General features: G+C 41.8%; 1 protein-coding gene across 4 annotated transcripts in view; it reads right to left on the reverse strand.

Moving 5' to 3' along the window:
- The window catches only part of CLCN3 (chloride voltage-gated channel 3), a 215168-nt gene that overhangs the window by 79404 nt on the left and 119690 nt on the right, over positions 1-16074 (reverse strand). For all 4 annotated transcript variants that reach the window (XM_030191558.1, XM_030191554.1, XM_030191559.1 and 1 more), the window contains 2 exons: positions 9676-9833; positions 1645-1744 (listed from right to left, as the gene is read on the reverse strand). In XM_030191558.1, the coding sequence (XP_030047418.1) occupies positions 1645-1744; positions 9676-9833 (258 nt within the window). The remainder of the gene's footprint in view (positions 1-1644; positions 1745-9675; positions 9834-16074) is intronic.

Below are 16074 nucleotides of genomic sequence, written 5' to 3' on the forward strand. Positions count from 1 at the left end.
GCTTTATAGGTGGCACTAAATGCTGATAAAGCTTTGACTGAGTGAAGTGGAAGGTTTTATTTCAGGGTATAGGACAGGTGAGGCTTGGGGGAAATTTTGACAAATGTGTCGAGGTCCTTTATAATGAAACCTAAATACAAGTCCTGAATAGGAGTCAATCAGAAGATTTTGTATTAACTAGAGGGATAAAGCAAGGATGCCCCACATCACCTATGCTTTTTGTGTTGGCTAGAGAACCGTTTGCGCAAGGGTAAGGCTGCATAAAAACATCCATCCAGTAGTGAGAGGCAAGGAACATCATAAGCTGTTGCTTAATGCAAACACCTTAATATTTATGAGAGACCCTAAAAACTCCTATAAAGCTCAACTGAATGAGATTCAAAACTTTTGGGACGTGTCTAGTTTTAAAATAAATTTTGATGTTTGGGGTTGCACTGATGGTGTTTGCTGTGTTATTTGTGTTAATTTTGAACACGAATTATTGAACAAAGTAAATTTTGTTAAGACTGAAGTGCTACTTTATAACTATCCCGACCCTGGATCGCACCCTGCCCCTCACCCCACCTTCATGCCTTGGCGGGGTTCTGCCAGGCCTTCCCCCAAAGGCCCTTTTCAGGGCCATCTGCTAGACTACTCTACTCTAGAGTGACTTGTCTGCTGTACGTCGGGGATCACCTGACCTTTGGGCTGGGAGCCCGGTGATGATCCAAGGGCTCATCATCCAGACCTGCGACATTAACCTCATTCCTCCAAGCGTTACAACTGGAATTCCCTCTCCAAATAGCCCAGAATGGAGTTCGTTACTTGAGAATTCTTCTTCCACTTAAACTGAAAGATCACTATAAACTCAATTATGACAAATTCACAAAGCAGATAAAGGAGGATTTAGGCTCTTGGAATACACTGATGCTGTCATGGTGGGGAAGGGTAGCTTCCATTCAAATGATGATTTGCCTTTTGCTATCCAAAAAGCAATTTTCAAACTAGGAGGGTATATTGCAAATATTAATTTGGAAAGGGAGAAGACCTCAAGTTAGAACGAGGAAGTTGTAGCAACCCAAAAGCCAAGGAAGGCTAGGTTTGCTTACTTTGAGACAGTATTATCGAGCAGCTGTATTACAAATGTTAACTTACATTTTATTGCCAACGCAGTTGAGAAATTGGCAAGTCTTATTTGTCATGTGGTACTCTAAAGATTAATATTAAAAAACAAATGCATACCACTAAATGCATTTCCAGGGGCAAAATTACCATTAAAATATAATTTAATTACAATGGCACAATTTACAAAACATTATATCCCAATATACGATTTGTTTACTTCGGCTTTACCCAAATAAAATAGCCAGGATGTCTAGGAAGAGAAAATATGATACAAATGCTACATGAAATGTTTGGAGATACACTGTGCATATCATAAGTATTTATTCAAAGAGGAAAAAATCCTCAAGAACAGCTGGCTAACAAACCCCAATATGGGGGTCATTAACTAATAATTAGGGAACACAAACATTGTTATCTGTTTGCCACAGGGAACATTTTATTCCTATAGGACCTATATGATAACCGTTAGTGAAAGACCCCCCTATGCATTTGTCACATAGCAGTTATACTTAATACTGGAGTTACCACCATGTCCTTTACCTGATGCCAAGCCAGTGAGTGTAACCACCAGCCATCCTGACCAGGCATCATAAAAGCTCTTCGTCAGTTCCCAAGCCGATTCTTTCTTCTTGCTGTTAATCTACAAGTAGAAAACGCCACATATGTAAACTGTGATCATAAAAGTCATTGAAGACTACCATTACCTTTTCATTTGTAACCAATAAAGTAGCATAACTTACATTTGTTATACCATGCAACCCCTTCTGCATAAGGATTAGCAACATTTATAAAGCCTACCCCCCATCCCCTACCACCTCAACAATGCATTCAGGGTTACTTGCAGATAAAAAATTTCCCAGAGTAAAATGCTTTGAAGATATACATTTTGCCTTCAGGAAAAAAAAATCTTGCACAATTCAATGGTTTTTAAAAACATGCAGTAAATGTATTGAAATATCAAAAATATTCATCAAGACACAGTGAACAAGCATGGTTTATAATAGTGTAACAATATGGTGCGTTTCCCTTTTCTTCATTTGTAGACTTTGCCATATTTTCCTGAAGGATTCAGTGTGGAGAGATATGGGAAAGACTGCCTAGATGAGTAGGGAGAATATATGTGGTCTTTGTGTTATAATTAATGTTGTATATGAATTCTGATCAATGTTTTAAAAATTCTTTAAACTGTTTCTGTTGCAGAAGGTCCTTGCAGATGTCAGATAGGAAGAGGTGGGGGGTTTGTGTGAAATAATGGCTGGGGAGGAGGTGTGAAGAGCTCTAACATCTTTAGACTTTCATTCCATCTCCTTTATCTTTTTGGTCACCGTTGCCTGTCTGCAATATTATTTTAAATGCAGTAATCAGAATGACAGTCAATAATCATGGTGCTGGGCCCATTCATCAGTGGTGTTTCTACCCAGACAAACCTATGCAACAAAGAAATTCCCAACCAATGTCAACCAAATAGTAACACCACCATTATAATTTAATAGCATCATTTAGTTACTTCTTCTATCAGGGAAGGAAGTAATGGGGCTCATTTTCAAAGCACTTAGACTTACAATAGGATACTATGTAACTCTGTAAATCTAAGTGCTGTGGCCTAGTGGTTAAGGTGGTGGACTTTGGTCCTGGGGAACTGAGTTTGATTCAGGCATAGGCGCTCCTTGTGACTCTGGGCAAGTCACTTAACCCTCCATTGCCCCATGTAAGCCGCATTGAGCCTGCCATGAGTGGGAAAGCGCGGGGTACAAATGTAACAAAAATAAAAATAAAATAAAATAAAGTGTGTATACAAGATGAAACAGAAACCCAAAGTATGTTGTAGACATATAATGCAAACACTGAGGTCAAAGATATTTGACCACATTAATTATTTGTTGCATTTGTATCCCACATTTTCTCACCCACTTACAGGCTCAATGTGGCTTACAATATTACATCATGGCAGGTGCCATTCAAGAGTAGATGAACAATTGGTTATATACAAAATACAAGTGTAACATTGTGGATATAATCAATTCAGTAAATCAGAAAACAGTCAGATTATCAAGTAAGTAGTGATGCATTGGAATTCCTATTGTTATTATGGTAAGCCTTGTTAAAAAGAAAAGTATTTAGTGATTTTCGAAAGTTGATTAGGTCATGAATAGTTTTCAGATCAAGTGGTAATGCATTTCTCAGCCACATGCCAATGTAGGAAAAGCAGGACGCATGTACTAGTTTGTATTTTAGACCTTTACAGTTAGGGGAATGAAGACCAAGGAATGTGCGTGCTGATCTTTTAGCATTCCTGGGTGGCAAATCAATAAGATCTGACATGAATGACTTTATGAACCAGAGTGCAAACTTTGAACACAGCAAGTTCTTTAACTGGAAGCCAATGGAGCTTCACTCTAAGAGGTTTTGCGCTTTCATATTTTCTCTTTCCAAATATGAATCTAGCTGCGGTGTTCTGGGCTGTCTGAAGTTTCTTGATGATATGCTCCTTTACAACCAGCATACAACGCATTGCAATAGCCTAGATGACTCAGCACCATTGATTGTACCATGTTGCGAAAAATGCCTCTTGGGAAGAAAGGTTTTAGTCTTCTGAGTTTCCACACAGACTAAAACATCTTCCTGGTTTTCAAGTGTGAGATTATAGTGAAACATCGTTCTAAACTGATAATTTCCTTTTCTTGAATCCAGCTAGACAAGTCTAGACAGATGGATTATGCCACTCTATTGTTATTGTTTATCACAAACTTGTTATGCCACCTATTCTGACAAGTGGGTCGAGGCGGTTTACAAATAACTAAAAAACACACAGGAAAAGAACCCCAATAAATATATAGAAAAGAAAACATCTACCAGCAGATGGAAGCAGAGAAACTGAACTTTCCAGTGACATCACCAGTACAAGGAGTACTGCAACCTGAAACTTGTCAATATGCTAAAACCAATGCAGAAACACACAAACATATAAACAGGACCCCACAAAAGGAATCCCTTGCCAGAAAACTAAACTCTCAAAGAAGTAACTAAGTAAGGCAGATGCTACGAGAGCTCCCCTGACAGCTACAGATTTCCTGGGTGGAAAGTGGACTATCTAGCAGGATTTAAGGAAAAGATAAGAACAAAATTTCACCTCTCTTTTCATCCAGCTAGACTAGTCCATACTGATGAGATGAACCAAAGCTCTATGCCTCAGGGAGGGAGGAAGACAACTCCAGCTAGAACTGCCCTGCCATTTATCGTATATTTTAACAAATGAATGAAAAGAGGACCAAGCCGCTGCTCTATACATATACTCCAGAACTGTAGCCCAGGCCTCTGCCCAAGAAGTTGCCTGAGACCTTGTAGAATGCATGTGGAGACCCTCCAACACTACCTTCTAGTTGATAATAAAGATGGACTTGATTGTTACCTTAACCCACCATGCCAAAGTGGCCTCCAATTCTGCATCTCCCTTGCATGGCCCACTACACAACCAATCAGATTTCAGAATGAATTCATGGCTGATAGGGAAACAGAATTCTATCCCTGGCCTTTCCAAGAAAAATGGTTGGAGAGAGGTAGATTAATTGGAGGTGGAATGAAGTCACAACCTTTGGCAAGAACGAAGGCACCATGCGAACAGAAAACAAATCTAATGAATAAAACAAATAGCTAAGTTACTTACCTGTAGCAGGTGTTCTCCGAGGACAGCAGGCATATACTCTCACAAGTGGATGATGTCATCCACACAGCCCGAGGTGGGCACTGCCAAGTGCACCATCACTTAAAATCTTTCAGGCAGTGCCCCCACCGCACATGCACGAGTACCTTCCCACCCAACACTCGAGCGCAGAACCAGCAGTACAGTAAAGTTAAAGACAAAAACTCCAAGGGGAGTTAGGAGGAATGTGAGAATATATAACTGCTGTCCTCGAAGAACACCTGCTACAGGTAAGTAACTTAGCTTTCTCCAAGGGCAAGCAGGAATAATATCCTCACATGTGGGACTCACTAGCTACGAGGTTCACAACAAACAAATTTTGCAACTAAGCAGATAGTGAGCACGGTGGAAAAAAAAGGGCCGGAGGACGAAGTTGTCTTAAGTAGTAAAAAGATTCTACAGGACTGCTTGGCCAAACCGGCTATCCAGTCTAGAATGCTGCTCCAGACAGTAGTGAGCAGTAAAGGTCTGGACAGAAGACCACTTAGTCGCATTGCAAATGTCTTCAATGCAGGCAGAAACAACAGAACAAAAGAGGGAAAGACCAGAGGAGTACCAACCAAGGAATATTTATTAAAAATCACATAAAAAAAATACAGTCCATAGAGATCAATAAAAACCATTAAAAACGAATTATCAAGACTCGACACAGTCCTGTGTTTTCTAACTTCATTTGGACTTGTAAAGCCCTTGTACTGCTTTAGAAACAGATATAAACACACCACCGTCAAACAGTCAACCACAATATGGGCAATGGTGCAAAATGATACTAACTGCTGGAAGTAACACAGCTGATGTGCAAACTGAGTGCTTTGTTTTGGCAGCAAAAAAACCCAAAAAACACATTTCTGTGGATTTTGGTTTTTGCTGCCATATTGTGGTTGGCTGTTTGATGGTGTTGTGTTTATATCTGTTTCTAAACAGTACAAGCGATTTACAAGTCCAATTCACTTTCAGACTCCTGGCCATGAAGGGTCAGTGCAGCCTGAGTATATGTGCAGAAAATACAGTCAGCCAGCCAAGCTGAGACTTTATGTTTGGTGATGGGAATCCCCAATTTGCTAGGGTTGAATGACACAAAAAGCTGGGAGGACTTCCTATGAGGTTTTGTCTGTTCTAGATAGTATGCTAGAGAACACTTGCAATATAACGTATGCAATGGCAGTGCTACTTTCTCCAGGATTAGTGTGGCTTAGGGATGAAAACAGGTAGAACAATGGACTGACTGAGCTGGAACTCAGATACCACTTTAGGAAGTAATTTGGGGTGGGTTCGGAAGACAACCATGCCGTGGTAGATCTGGTATAAGGTGGGTCTGCCACAAGGTTTGGAGCTCGCTGACTCTTCTGGCAAAAGAGCTATTAGGAATAGTACCTTATATGTGAGGAACTTAAAAGAACAGGAATGAAGTGGTTCAAATGGAGGTTTCATGAGAGCTGTTAGGATGACATTGAGATCCCAAACCACCAGAGGTGGTTTGACAGATTTGGTACGAAATAGACCTTTTATGAATCTAACTATTAAGAGATGAATTGAAACTAATTATGAATTTTAGAATGAAAAGCACTGATGGCACTCAAATGTACTCTGACTGAGTTAGTTTTGAGGCCAGAATCCAACATGTGGAGGAGATATTCCTTATGGGTAGACAGAAAGCTCATAACAGGCTCAAGTGCTCTGGATGCACACCAGAGTGAAAACCTTTTCCACTTTTAAAAAGTAATAACTTTGTGTAGAAGGTTTCCTAGAGACTAAGAGTGTTCTAGAGACTGCATCAGGAAGGTTTAAGGAACGTAAATCTATATCTTCAGGAATCAACCCATCAGGGCTAGAGAGAGGAGGTCTGGTTGAAGGAGGGATCCCTCATTCTGTGTTATTAGGATTGGAAAAGGACCTAACTTCGGTGGTTCTCTGGACAATAAGTAAGAGAAGGGGGAACTAGATTTGACATGGAAAGTAGGGCACTACTAGAATTATGGTCCCCTGGTCTCAACACAGTTTGAAAATAGTTTTCCCTATGAGAGGTAGTGGGGGAAAAGCATATAGGCCTGTTCCCAAGGCATCTGGAGCTGTACCATTGACAGCATACATCCTGGAACAATAGTGGAAGCTTGGTGTTCTGAGAATGGAAGAGTTCTATCCCTGGGATTCCCCACTGCTGAAATATTTGACAAACTACAGAGGTGCTGTGGGACAATTTGTGAGGTTGAAGGACTCTGCTCAACTTGTCTGCTACAGAAGTCTGTTTGCCAGCTAGCTAAACAGCTCTTATAAAGATGTTTTCAAGAAGCAGCCCAAGTCCATATCTAGATTGCTTGTCAACAGAGGTAGTACGAACCCGTTCCTTCCTGTTTCTTCAAGTAATACATTGCTATCTGGTTGTCCGTGCAAACAAATATTACCTGATCAAGGATACGGTCGTAAAAGGTTCTGAGAGTGTTCTAAAACAGCTCGCAATTCCAGGAGGTTGATATGATATTGTTTCTCCTGAGGGGACCAAGGACCCTATTTGTGGAGACCATTGAGATGTGCTCCCCAACCTGTCAAGAAGGTTTCTGTGACAAGGACTTTGTGATGTGGAAGGGGTTGGAATGAAAGACCCAGGTGAGATTCTGGGACACCATCCATACTGTAGACAGTGGCATAGATGTGGAGCGATTCAAATATGAACTAATAGTAATCTTGTGGCTTAGGACCACTGAAAAGAGATTGTCCACTGAGGAATTCGTAAGAGAAGATGAGCCAATGGTGTTACATGGACTGTTGAAGCCATGTGATCGAGTAAGCAGAGCATCTGATGAGCAGATACTTGGGCGCAGTTGAACATCAGCGCAGTGATATGTAGTATGCTGTCTGCCCTCAGTTGAGGAAGGAAGGCTCGTCCCTGAGTAGTATCGAGGACAGCCCCTAGAAACGCTCTCTCAACTGGTTGAACATGTGATTTGCGGTAAATGACCACAAATCCGAAGAGTACAAAGAACCTTATGGTGGATTGAATGGAGGTGTTCGCCAACTCTTCAGAGGCTGTCTTACCAGTCGTTCAGGTAGGGGAAGACATGTATGCCCCGCTAGCAAAGTTTCGCTGCTACTGCTATCAGATACTTCATGAAGACTTGAGGAGCCGAGGCCAAGCCAAATGGTAAGACCTTGTTACTTTCTGTGTACAGGGAGAACAGGTATGTGTGTATATGCCTTCTTGAGATCTAGAGAGGAAAGCCAATCGCTAAGTTGCATCATAGGAAGTAGTGACCCCAGGGATACCATACAAAATTTTTCCTTGAGTAGAAACTTGCTTAAGTCTCGTAAATCGAGAATTGGACATACTCCCCATCTTATCTGGTATGAGAAAATATTTAGAATAGAACCCTCGACCCCTGTACGCCGAAGGAAATGCTTCTATTGAATTCTGCTGGAGGGGGTCTGAGAGCTCTTCTCGAAGTAATTTCAGTTGGAGAGAGTTGAAATGAGACTCTCTTGTGGTGGATGGTCGGGACATCTTCCTTTTCAACACAGAGCGTAGCTGTGCTGAATGATATGTAGCACCCAACAGTCGGAGGTAATGAGACCACCGCTGTAAGAAAATGAGCATCCCTCCGACAGATAGGTCATTTGGCAGGTAGGTCATTTGGCATGGAAAACTGTACTGTGGCAAAGCTCTCTAGGAAGGAGTCATAAATCAGGCTGTTGCTTAGGATGAGAGAGTGTCTGGGATTTTTGACCCCGCTGCTGCCTTGGACATAAATGCTGAGGTGTAGTCTTTGAGATGGAGGAGGAGTAACATAGTAGATGACAGCAGAAAAAGACCTGCACGGTCCATCCAATTTGCCCAACAAGATAAACTCATATGTGCTACTTTTTGTGTATACCTTACCTTGATTTGTATCTGCCATTTTCAGGGCACAGACCGTAGAAGTCTTGCCCAGCACTAGCCCCACCTCCCAAACACCAGACCCGACTCAAAACTCCTTTCCCTTTTACCTTTCCCTCTCCACCTTCCTGCCCTCCTTCTTATAGTTTGTCCCATCCCTTCTTATATCCTCTTCCCCCATTTGATCCCCTCCTATCTACTCCTGATCCATTATTTTAATCTCTTGCTATGCCTTCCCTTCTCCCTTCCCCAGAAGGCTGCAGGGGACTCAGGCACACAAGGTATCACCAATTCCCATGCCCCCTTCCTTTTCCTATCAATGTATTTCTGCTCTGAAAGAGGAAGCGGTACAGTGGAAAGAGGCGTAGGCCACTGGGAATGGCAAAAATGAGCATGTTACTGGGTCTCTGAGGTAATGCTATTGAAAAAAGAACCTAGAAATAAAAAATGTAAACAGTTTAACCCTGTCTGTCACCTGGTATTATCGGGGGTGGGGGGTGAGGGAGTTGCTCCTCTCGTTTCTGGTCTATGGGGGTCCATGTGATGCTGCTTGTTCTTGGGCCTGCATGAGCTGATTAAGATTCAAAAAAGTTGAAGGACCACTATATTAACTCCTCTGGCCTCCCCCCACCCAAGATCCACTTACACCATAGGAGAAGCAGATGTTAAAAAGGGCCAGACAGGATACAAAGGAGAGGGCGGGTAATGATTTTTTTTTTTTTAAAAGGTGGAGGCAGCAGTTGCTTAAAACCTTAGGGAGAAATGAGACTTGAGGCACTGATAAAAAGATTTTGGGCTTAGGTCCTGCATGCCCATATTTAACAATGCCTCTGTGTGACACTACTGTGTATTCTTTTATTATACTAACTAAAAATACAGAGTCCTTTAAAGCACACAAACTTTTCTTTCACTACCTAAGGATACCCAATCTGTGTTTTCTAAGCGTGTCAACCTAACAACACACTTGTACGAAACCTAAATTTGTGCTATTCGTCTGACTCACCCGTCTGTGCCTTTCTCTGTCTTTGCACTTCTCTCGCACCCAATCAATAGTGTGGAAATCATCGTATGTCCCAACCCCTGGAATGGGTTCATCCAACAGATCCAGTAAATGTGTTGCACTGTTTATACTTCCTCCGTTTGTCATTGTGTAATGAGTTCCTGCAAGTGAAAAAGGATACAGGTCAATCAGATTTTATAACAGCTCATAGTATGCCATTCAAAAACAGAAATGCAGCACTGGAAAGCCCTCTCTGTACTTCTCCATGTCACCATCCAAACATAAGGCCTCTAACATTCATTTCACCATCCAAACATAAGGCCTCTAACATTTCATTTCATTTAATGCAAGTTTCAAACCTGTTACAAGCATAAAAATGGAATAAAATGATTCAACTATACCACGTATAGGACATAATAAGCCTCAACTAGTTAACAACCAGACACTCGGGGCCTCTTTTACCAAACCGTGCTAACGATTCCCACGTAGCAATGCCAAAGAAGCTCATTTAAAGTGAATGGGCTTTGGTGGCACTGCCACACTAGAAACTGCTAGCGTGGTTTAGTAAAAGAGGCCCTCAATCCCTCTCTTCAACCTCCAGGGGCCCCACCCAACCATTATTAACAAATCAACCTTTTCCTTGATAGTATTTTCTCTTTATGTTTCAACGTTTTTATTGAAGACAGTACAAAAACAACGTCACCATTGAATACATAGCAGTCAAACATGAGCTATCCAGTGAAGCTCAAATACGATAAACCGTCCTCAAACTTTTATATTTTATCCCCACCCCCCTACCTAATTCCCCTTTTAACATTTTATGTGTTTCAATATTTTAATAGTTCAACATCTTATTGAAAATAACATTACAAATTAAAGCACTACAGCATACATTTGTCATAGCTAAGACAATAACCTAGTACAGTTGTACTTGGACATAAACCATGTTTCATATTGATTTAATTATTGTATTTCCCCCACCCCTTTTGAAACCCCTCCTAATCCTCCCCTTTCCTCCCTCCCTCTCCCCTTCTATGTATCATCCTCCCCCCCCCCCAGATGGCTCTCTACCCCTTCTACCCCCCATCCCTCCCCTCCTATCCCCCCTCCTCCCGCTCATATCTGATGGAAGTCTATGCTCCTATCAACCGGTGAGACAGAGTATCTATGTAGGCACCCCCGATTTTTATAAATGTATTCTTCTGTTTTATTGATCTCTTAGCTTCTTTCGCTTCCCACATCATCAACTGGTGTACAAGGTTTCGCCAGTGCCAGTATTCTGGCCCCACATCAGCCGTCCAATATTGCAAGATACATTTCTTCACCAGCAAGATAGGTTTGCGAAATAATAGCGTATCCTCTGGTGTCGCTCCCCTAAACGATCCTGACAGATCCAACAGCAACTGCACTAGTGTACTTACTATCTCTTGACCTAATAATTTCGACAAGTAATTAGTCATTTTCCCCCCCAAAAAACTCTAATCGTCCTGCAACTCCAGAAACCATGATAAAATGTATTATCTGCCCTCCCACATCGCTTACACAGGGACATCTGCAGCCCCCCAAACTTTGCTGATTGCGCTTGGACCATGTAAGCTCTATGTATAAAACGAAAGGCACATTCCCTGTATTGGGCTCCATGATCAGTTTCGGAATCCCCTTCAGATGCTGAACAATATCCCAAGATGCTAGTCTGACTTCCAAATCCCTCTCACAACGATCTTTCAGCTGAGTTAAATTTTTGGAGTCCACGTTCAACCACAATGCAGCCCTGAAATAGATGGGTCTGTGTCCGAAATTTCCGCAAAGAAACTTTTCATCTTATCTCCCAGTTTCTGAGTGAGCCGACCTTGGTCCAAGGACTGAATGAAATGCTTTAACTGACAGTGTGACTATAACATCTTGGATAGTAGGACAGGGCACATGTCCAGCAGTGGTACCTATGCTATTTGGCAAGAACATCCCTACAGTTAAATCTTTTAGATACCTTGGGGTTATAATTGATTCTGCTCTGACTTTCGAGGAACAAATATCTGACGTAGTGAAAAAATCTTTCTTCCATCTTAGGAGACTTCGGTCAGTTAGGAATTCAATTAGTAAGGATTCCCTTAAAACGTTGACATCTGCTTATATTACCTCACGCTTAGACTATTGTAATATCATATATTCAGGGATCACTCAAGCTAGCTTGAAGCGACTACAAAGAATACAGAATACTGCAGCACGTATGATTTGTAGGGCCCGGAGGGATGACAGAGTAACACCTTTGCTACATCAACTGCATTGGCTTCCGGTTGAAGCAAGAGTTAAGTTTAAAGCCTTAGTTTTGACCCATAAGGCTTTTTATACACTAAATCCTGACTATCTGTCAAATCTAACTATTCCTTACACTGCCACACGAACCCTTAGATCCCTGACAGACAACAGGTTAGTGATTCCTCCTCTCACTAGGGCTAGATGGGAATCTACACGGAATTCGGCTTTTTTCTATTTGTCTCCCTCTCTTTGGAATGGCCTTCCAAAAGAGATCAGACTTGAGAAATCTTACTTTCATTTTCGGAAACTTTTGAAAACCTTCTACTTTATCGAGTATGTAGATCAGAATTTAGAATAATGGAAGAAAGGTTATAAATGGGCATCTGTAATATATACTAAGTCAAAACTGTATTATCTGTTTGTGTAGATTATATTATGTATTTAATTTTGTATTTGCGGTGTTCTCCTGTGTACTAATCATGAGTTATATTGTTTTCATCTTATGTAGCTAGTTTGTGGGTTTGCTGTGCTTTCCTGTAATGACTGGAGTTCTAATGTTTGTCCAATTTGTACTTATTGTATTGCTTCTTTTTATAAATTGTAAACCGTTCTGTCTTGCAGTAGCAATAAGATACGGTATATAAATTGACGTAAATAAATAAATAAAATAAATAAATGTCTCCCCATCGAATGTTATCAGTACCTAGCAATTGTTCCAGGGTTTTAATCTCACCATTTTCACCCAATACATCGCCCAAGCAGTCCAATCCGCGTTCTTCCCAGCGGCGGAAGACTGGATTTTCTATGCTTGACACAAACATAGGGCTTCCCCTAATGGGTAAAAGCTCTGTTACACCAGTTCCCACTCTTACTCTGCTCCCCAGGAACTGCCTTGCCTTCCTCAGTGGAAGCAGCAACAGACTGTTTCTATATTTTACAGGAATCTGCGTTCCTTCTATCTGTAAAATGGATTGCAGCCAAAGCGGATCAAAAAGTGCCCCTTCTAACTCTATTGGCGTATAGTAAGTTGAAGCAAAAATCCAATCCCGAACATGTCGCAACAGGCAAGCCATGTTGTACAGCTTCAAATCAGGTAAACCTAGACCACCCTGCTGCCAACCTCCCATCATTAGCTGATATCTCAGCTTCGCTTTCTTATTCGCCCAGCAGAATCTCATTACCATCTTGTAAAAGGCTCTCAGATCTTTACCCAGTAAACATAATAGGAATGGTTTACATAATATATAGCCACCGGGGAAGTATCACCATACGTATTAGGCACAATCTATCTATCTATTAACGGCAGCTGCAGTACACTCCAGCTCTCCAGTTGTTGCCTAGTCTGAGTCAGCAAGAGTTTAATGTTAATACTACTACTATCACACGGTAACTGTAAAACCTTACTACAGCTTAGTAAATGTGGCCCTTTACTGACCAAACAAATGCAAGGTCTGAATATCTGATCTGGTGAATACAGACTTCTATATCCATCCTTACCAACAAGAACTCACTTGGCTTTGTATTTGCTTTAGGCAGTGAATAAACAATATCTACTGCTGAAATGTACAATACACGGTACCCATTCTAGGCAGTGTACTAGTGTTACCCTGAGTGGGTTCATACTGGGGAGGGTTCATATAAAAGTTTAAGATTAGACAAAAACATAGACTGATGAGACAAAGTCAGCACGGATTTAGTGAAGGGAAGTCTTGCCTCACCAATCTAATGCATTTTTTTGAGGGGGTAAGCAAACATGTGGACAATGGGGAGCCGGTTGATATTGTATATCTGGATTTTCAGAAGGCGTTTGACAAAGTGCCGCACGAAAGACTCCTGAAGAAATTGCAGAGTCATGGAATCGGAGGTAGGGTATTATTATGGATTAAGAACTGGTTGAAAGATAGGAAGCAGAGAGTAGGATTGCGTGGCCAGTATTCTCAGTGGAGGAGGGTAGTTAGTGGGGTCCCGCAGGGGTCTGTGCTGGGTCCGTTGCTTTTAATGTATTTATAAATGACCTAGAGATGGGAATAACTAGTGAGGTAATTAAATTCGCCGATGACACAAAATTATTCATGGTCGTCAAGTCGCAGGAGGAATGTGAACGATTACAGGAGGACCTTGCGAGACTGGGAGAATGGGCGTGCAAGTGGCAGATGAAGTTCAATGTTGACAAGTGCAAAGTGATGCATGTGGGTAAGAGGAACCCGAATTATAGCTACGTCTTGCAAGGTTCCACGTTAGGAGTTACGGATCAAGAAAGGGATCTGGGTGTCGTCATCGATGATACGCTGAAACCTTCTGCTCAGTGTGCTGCTGCGGCTAGGAAAGCGAATAGAATGTTGGGTGTTATTAGGAAGGGTATGGAGTCCAGGTGTGCGGATGTTATAATGCCGTTGTATCGCTCCATGGTGCGACCGCACCTGGAGTATTGTGTTCAGTACTGGTCTCCGTATCTCAAAAAAGATATAGTAGAATTGGAAAAGGTACAGCGAAGGGCGACGAAAATGATAGTGGGGATGGGACGACTTTCCTATGAAGAGAGGCTGAGAAGGCTAGGGCTTTTCAGCTTGGAGAAGAGACGGCTGAGGGGAGATATGATAGAAGTGTATAAAATAATGAGTGGAATGGATCGGGTGGATGTGAAGCGACTGTTCACGCTATCCAAAAATACTAGGACTAGAGGGCATGAGTTGAAGCTACAGTGTGGTAAATTTAAAACGAATCGGAGAAAATTTTTCTTCACCCAACGTATAATTAGACTCTGGAATTCGTTGCCGGAGAACGTGGTACGGGCGGTTAGCTTGACAGAGTTTAAAAAGGGGTTAGATAGATTCCTAAAGGACAAGTCCATAGACCGCTATTAAATGGACTTGGAAAAATTCCACATTTTTAGGTATAACTTGTCTGGAATGTTTTTACGTTTGGGGAGCGTGCCAGGTGCCCTTGACCTGGATTGGCCACTGTCGGTGACAGGATGCTGGGCTAGATGGACCTTTGGTCTTTCCCAGTATGGCACTACTTATGTACTTATGTACTTATGTACTAGACCACCCAGTACTATATACATAAAACATACTCAAATATAAACAAGATGCATTTGCTCTTAACATTCTCATTGTGAATTTTTCCCCTAGACATACAATTCTATATATGTCGCCTAAAATTATGTGCTGAAATTTGGCAGGCATCAGGTGTATTCCATAATTGCACTTGTGCAGCTTAACTGACAAATGTATAGCTAATCAGCAAGAACTGAGCGCTAACAGTTATTGGCGCTAATTGGCAAAAATTAAAATTTGCACACACATCTTACTAGTCGGGATCCTATACGGATGTGCACGTAAATCATCTGTGTGGATACAAAAAGGGGCAGGCATGGCCATGGGTGGATCAAGGGCATTACTAGAATCTGCATGTAGTGTTATATAATACGACAGATCCATACCTAAATTAGGCACGCGGATTTACATCAGGTTTCAGTTGGTGTAAATCCTTGCGCCCAAAATTGGGTGAGGCTCATAGTGCTAAGTGCTATTCTATGAACGTGCCCTTCAATACACATCTTGTCCACTGCCACTCAGCAGCTCGTGGCAACCTGAAGAGAGGAATAGACAAATGATTCTTCTTCACTGAAAGAATGTGGTTAGTCCAATGTACCCTGCTATTCAGTTTTGTCTGGTGACTTGAGGTAAGCGGCTGGCTGGACTACAATAAATGGTAAATGTTAAAGTCTGCAGCACAGGGCTGAAGCAACGGAAGGCTACATACTCCTGCCAGTAGGGGGGGCTGTTTCACTATCACATTTTCAATAATGAAGGACAAGTAAGCTCTGCAGGACTCCAGGGAACCTAACTGTCCCTAGCGTTGAAAACATAATATTGAAGCACCACCCCTGACTGGCAGCAATGCAGTTGTTGGACTCCTGCTCACCTTAGAGCAAGGGCTCTCAACCCAGTCCTCGGGACACACCAAGCCACTCTGGTTTTCAGGACACCCACAATGAATATGCATGAGAAAGATGCGCATGAAAGGTATTAATCCACAAATGAACCTTTTCCGGAGACGGGAAGGTGGTAGAACTAGAAGAAATGAATTGAGGTTGAAGGGGGCAGACTCAGGACTAATGTCAGGAAGTATTTTTTCACA

The sequence above is a fragment of the Microcaecilia unicolor genome, chromosome 2 (genome assembly GCF_901765095.1).
Source record: "Microcaecilia unicolor chromosome 2, aMicUni1.1, whole genome shotgun sequence".
Taxonomy (NCBI): Eukaryota; Metazoa; Chordata; class Amphibia; order Gymnophiona; family Siphonopidae; genus Microcaecilia; species Microcaecilia unicolor.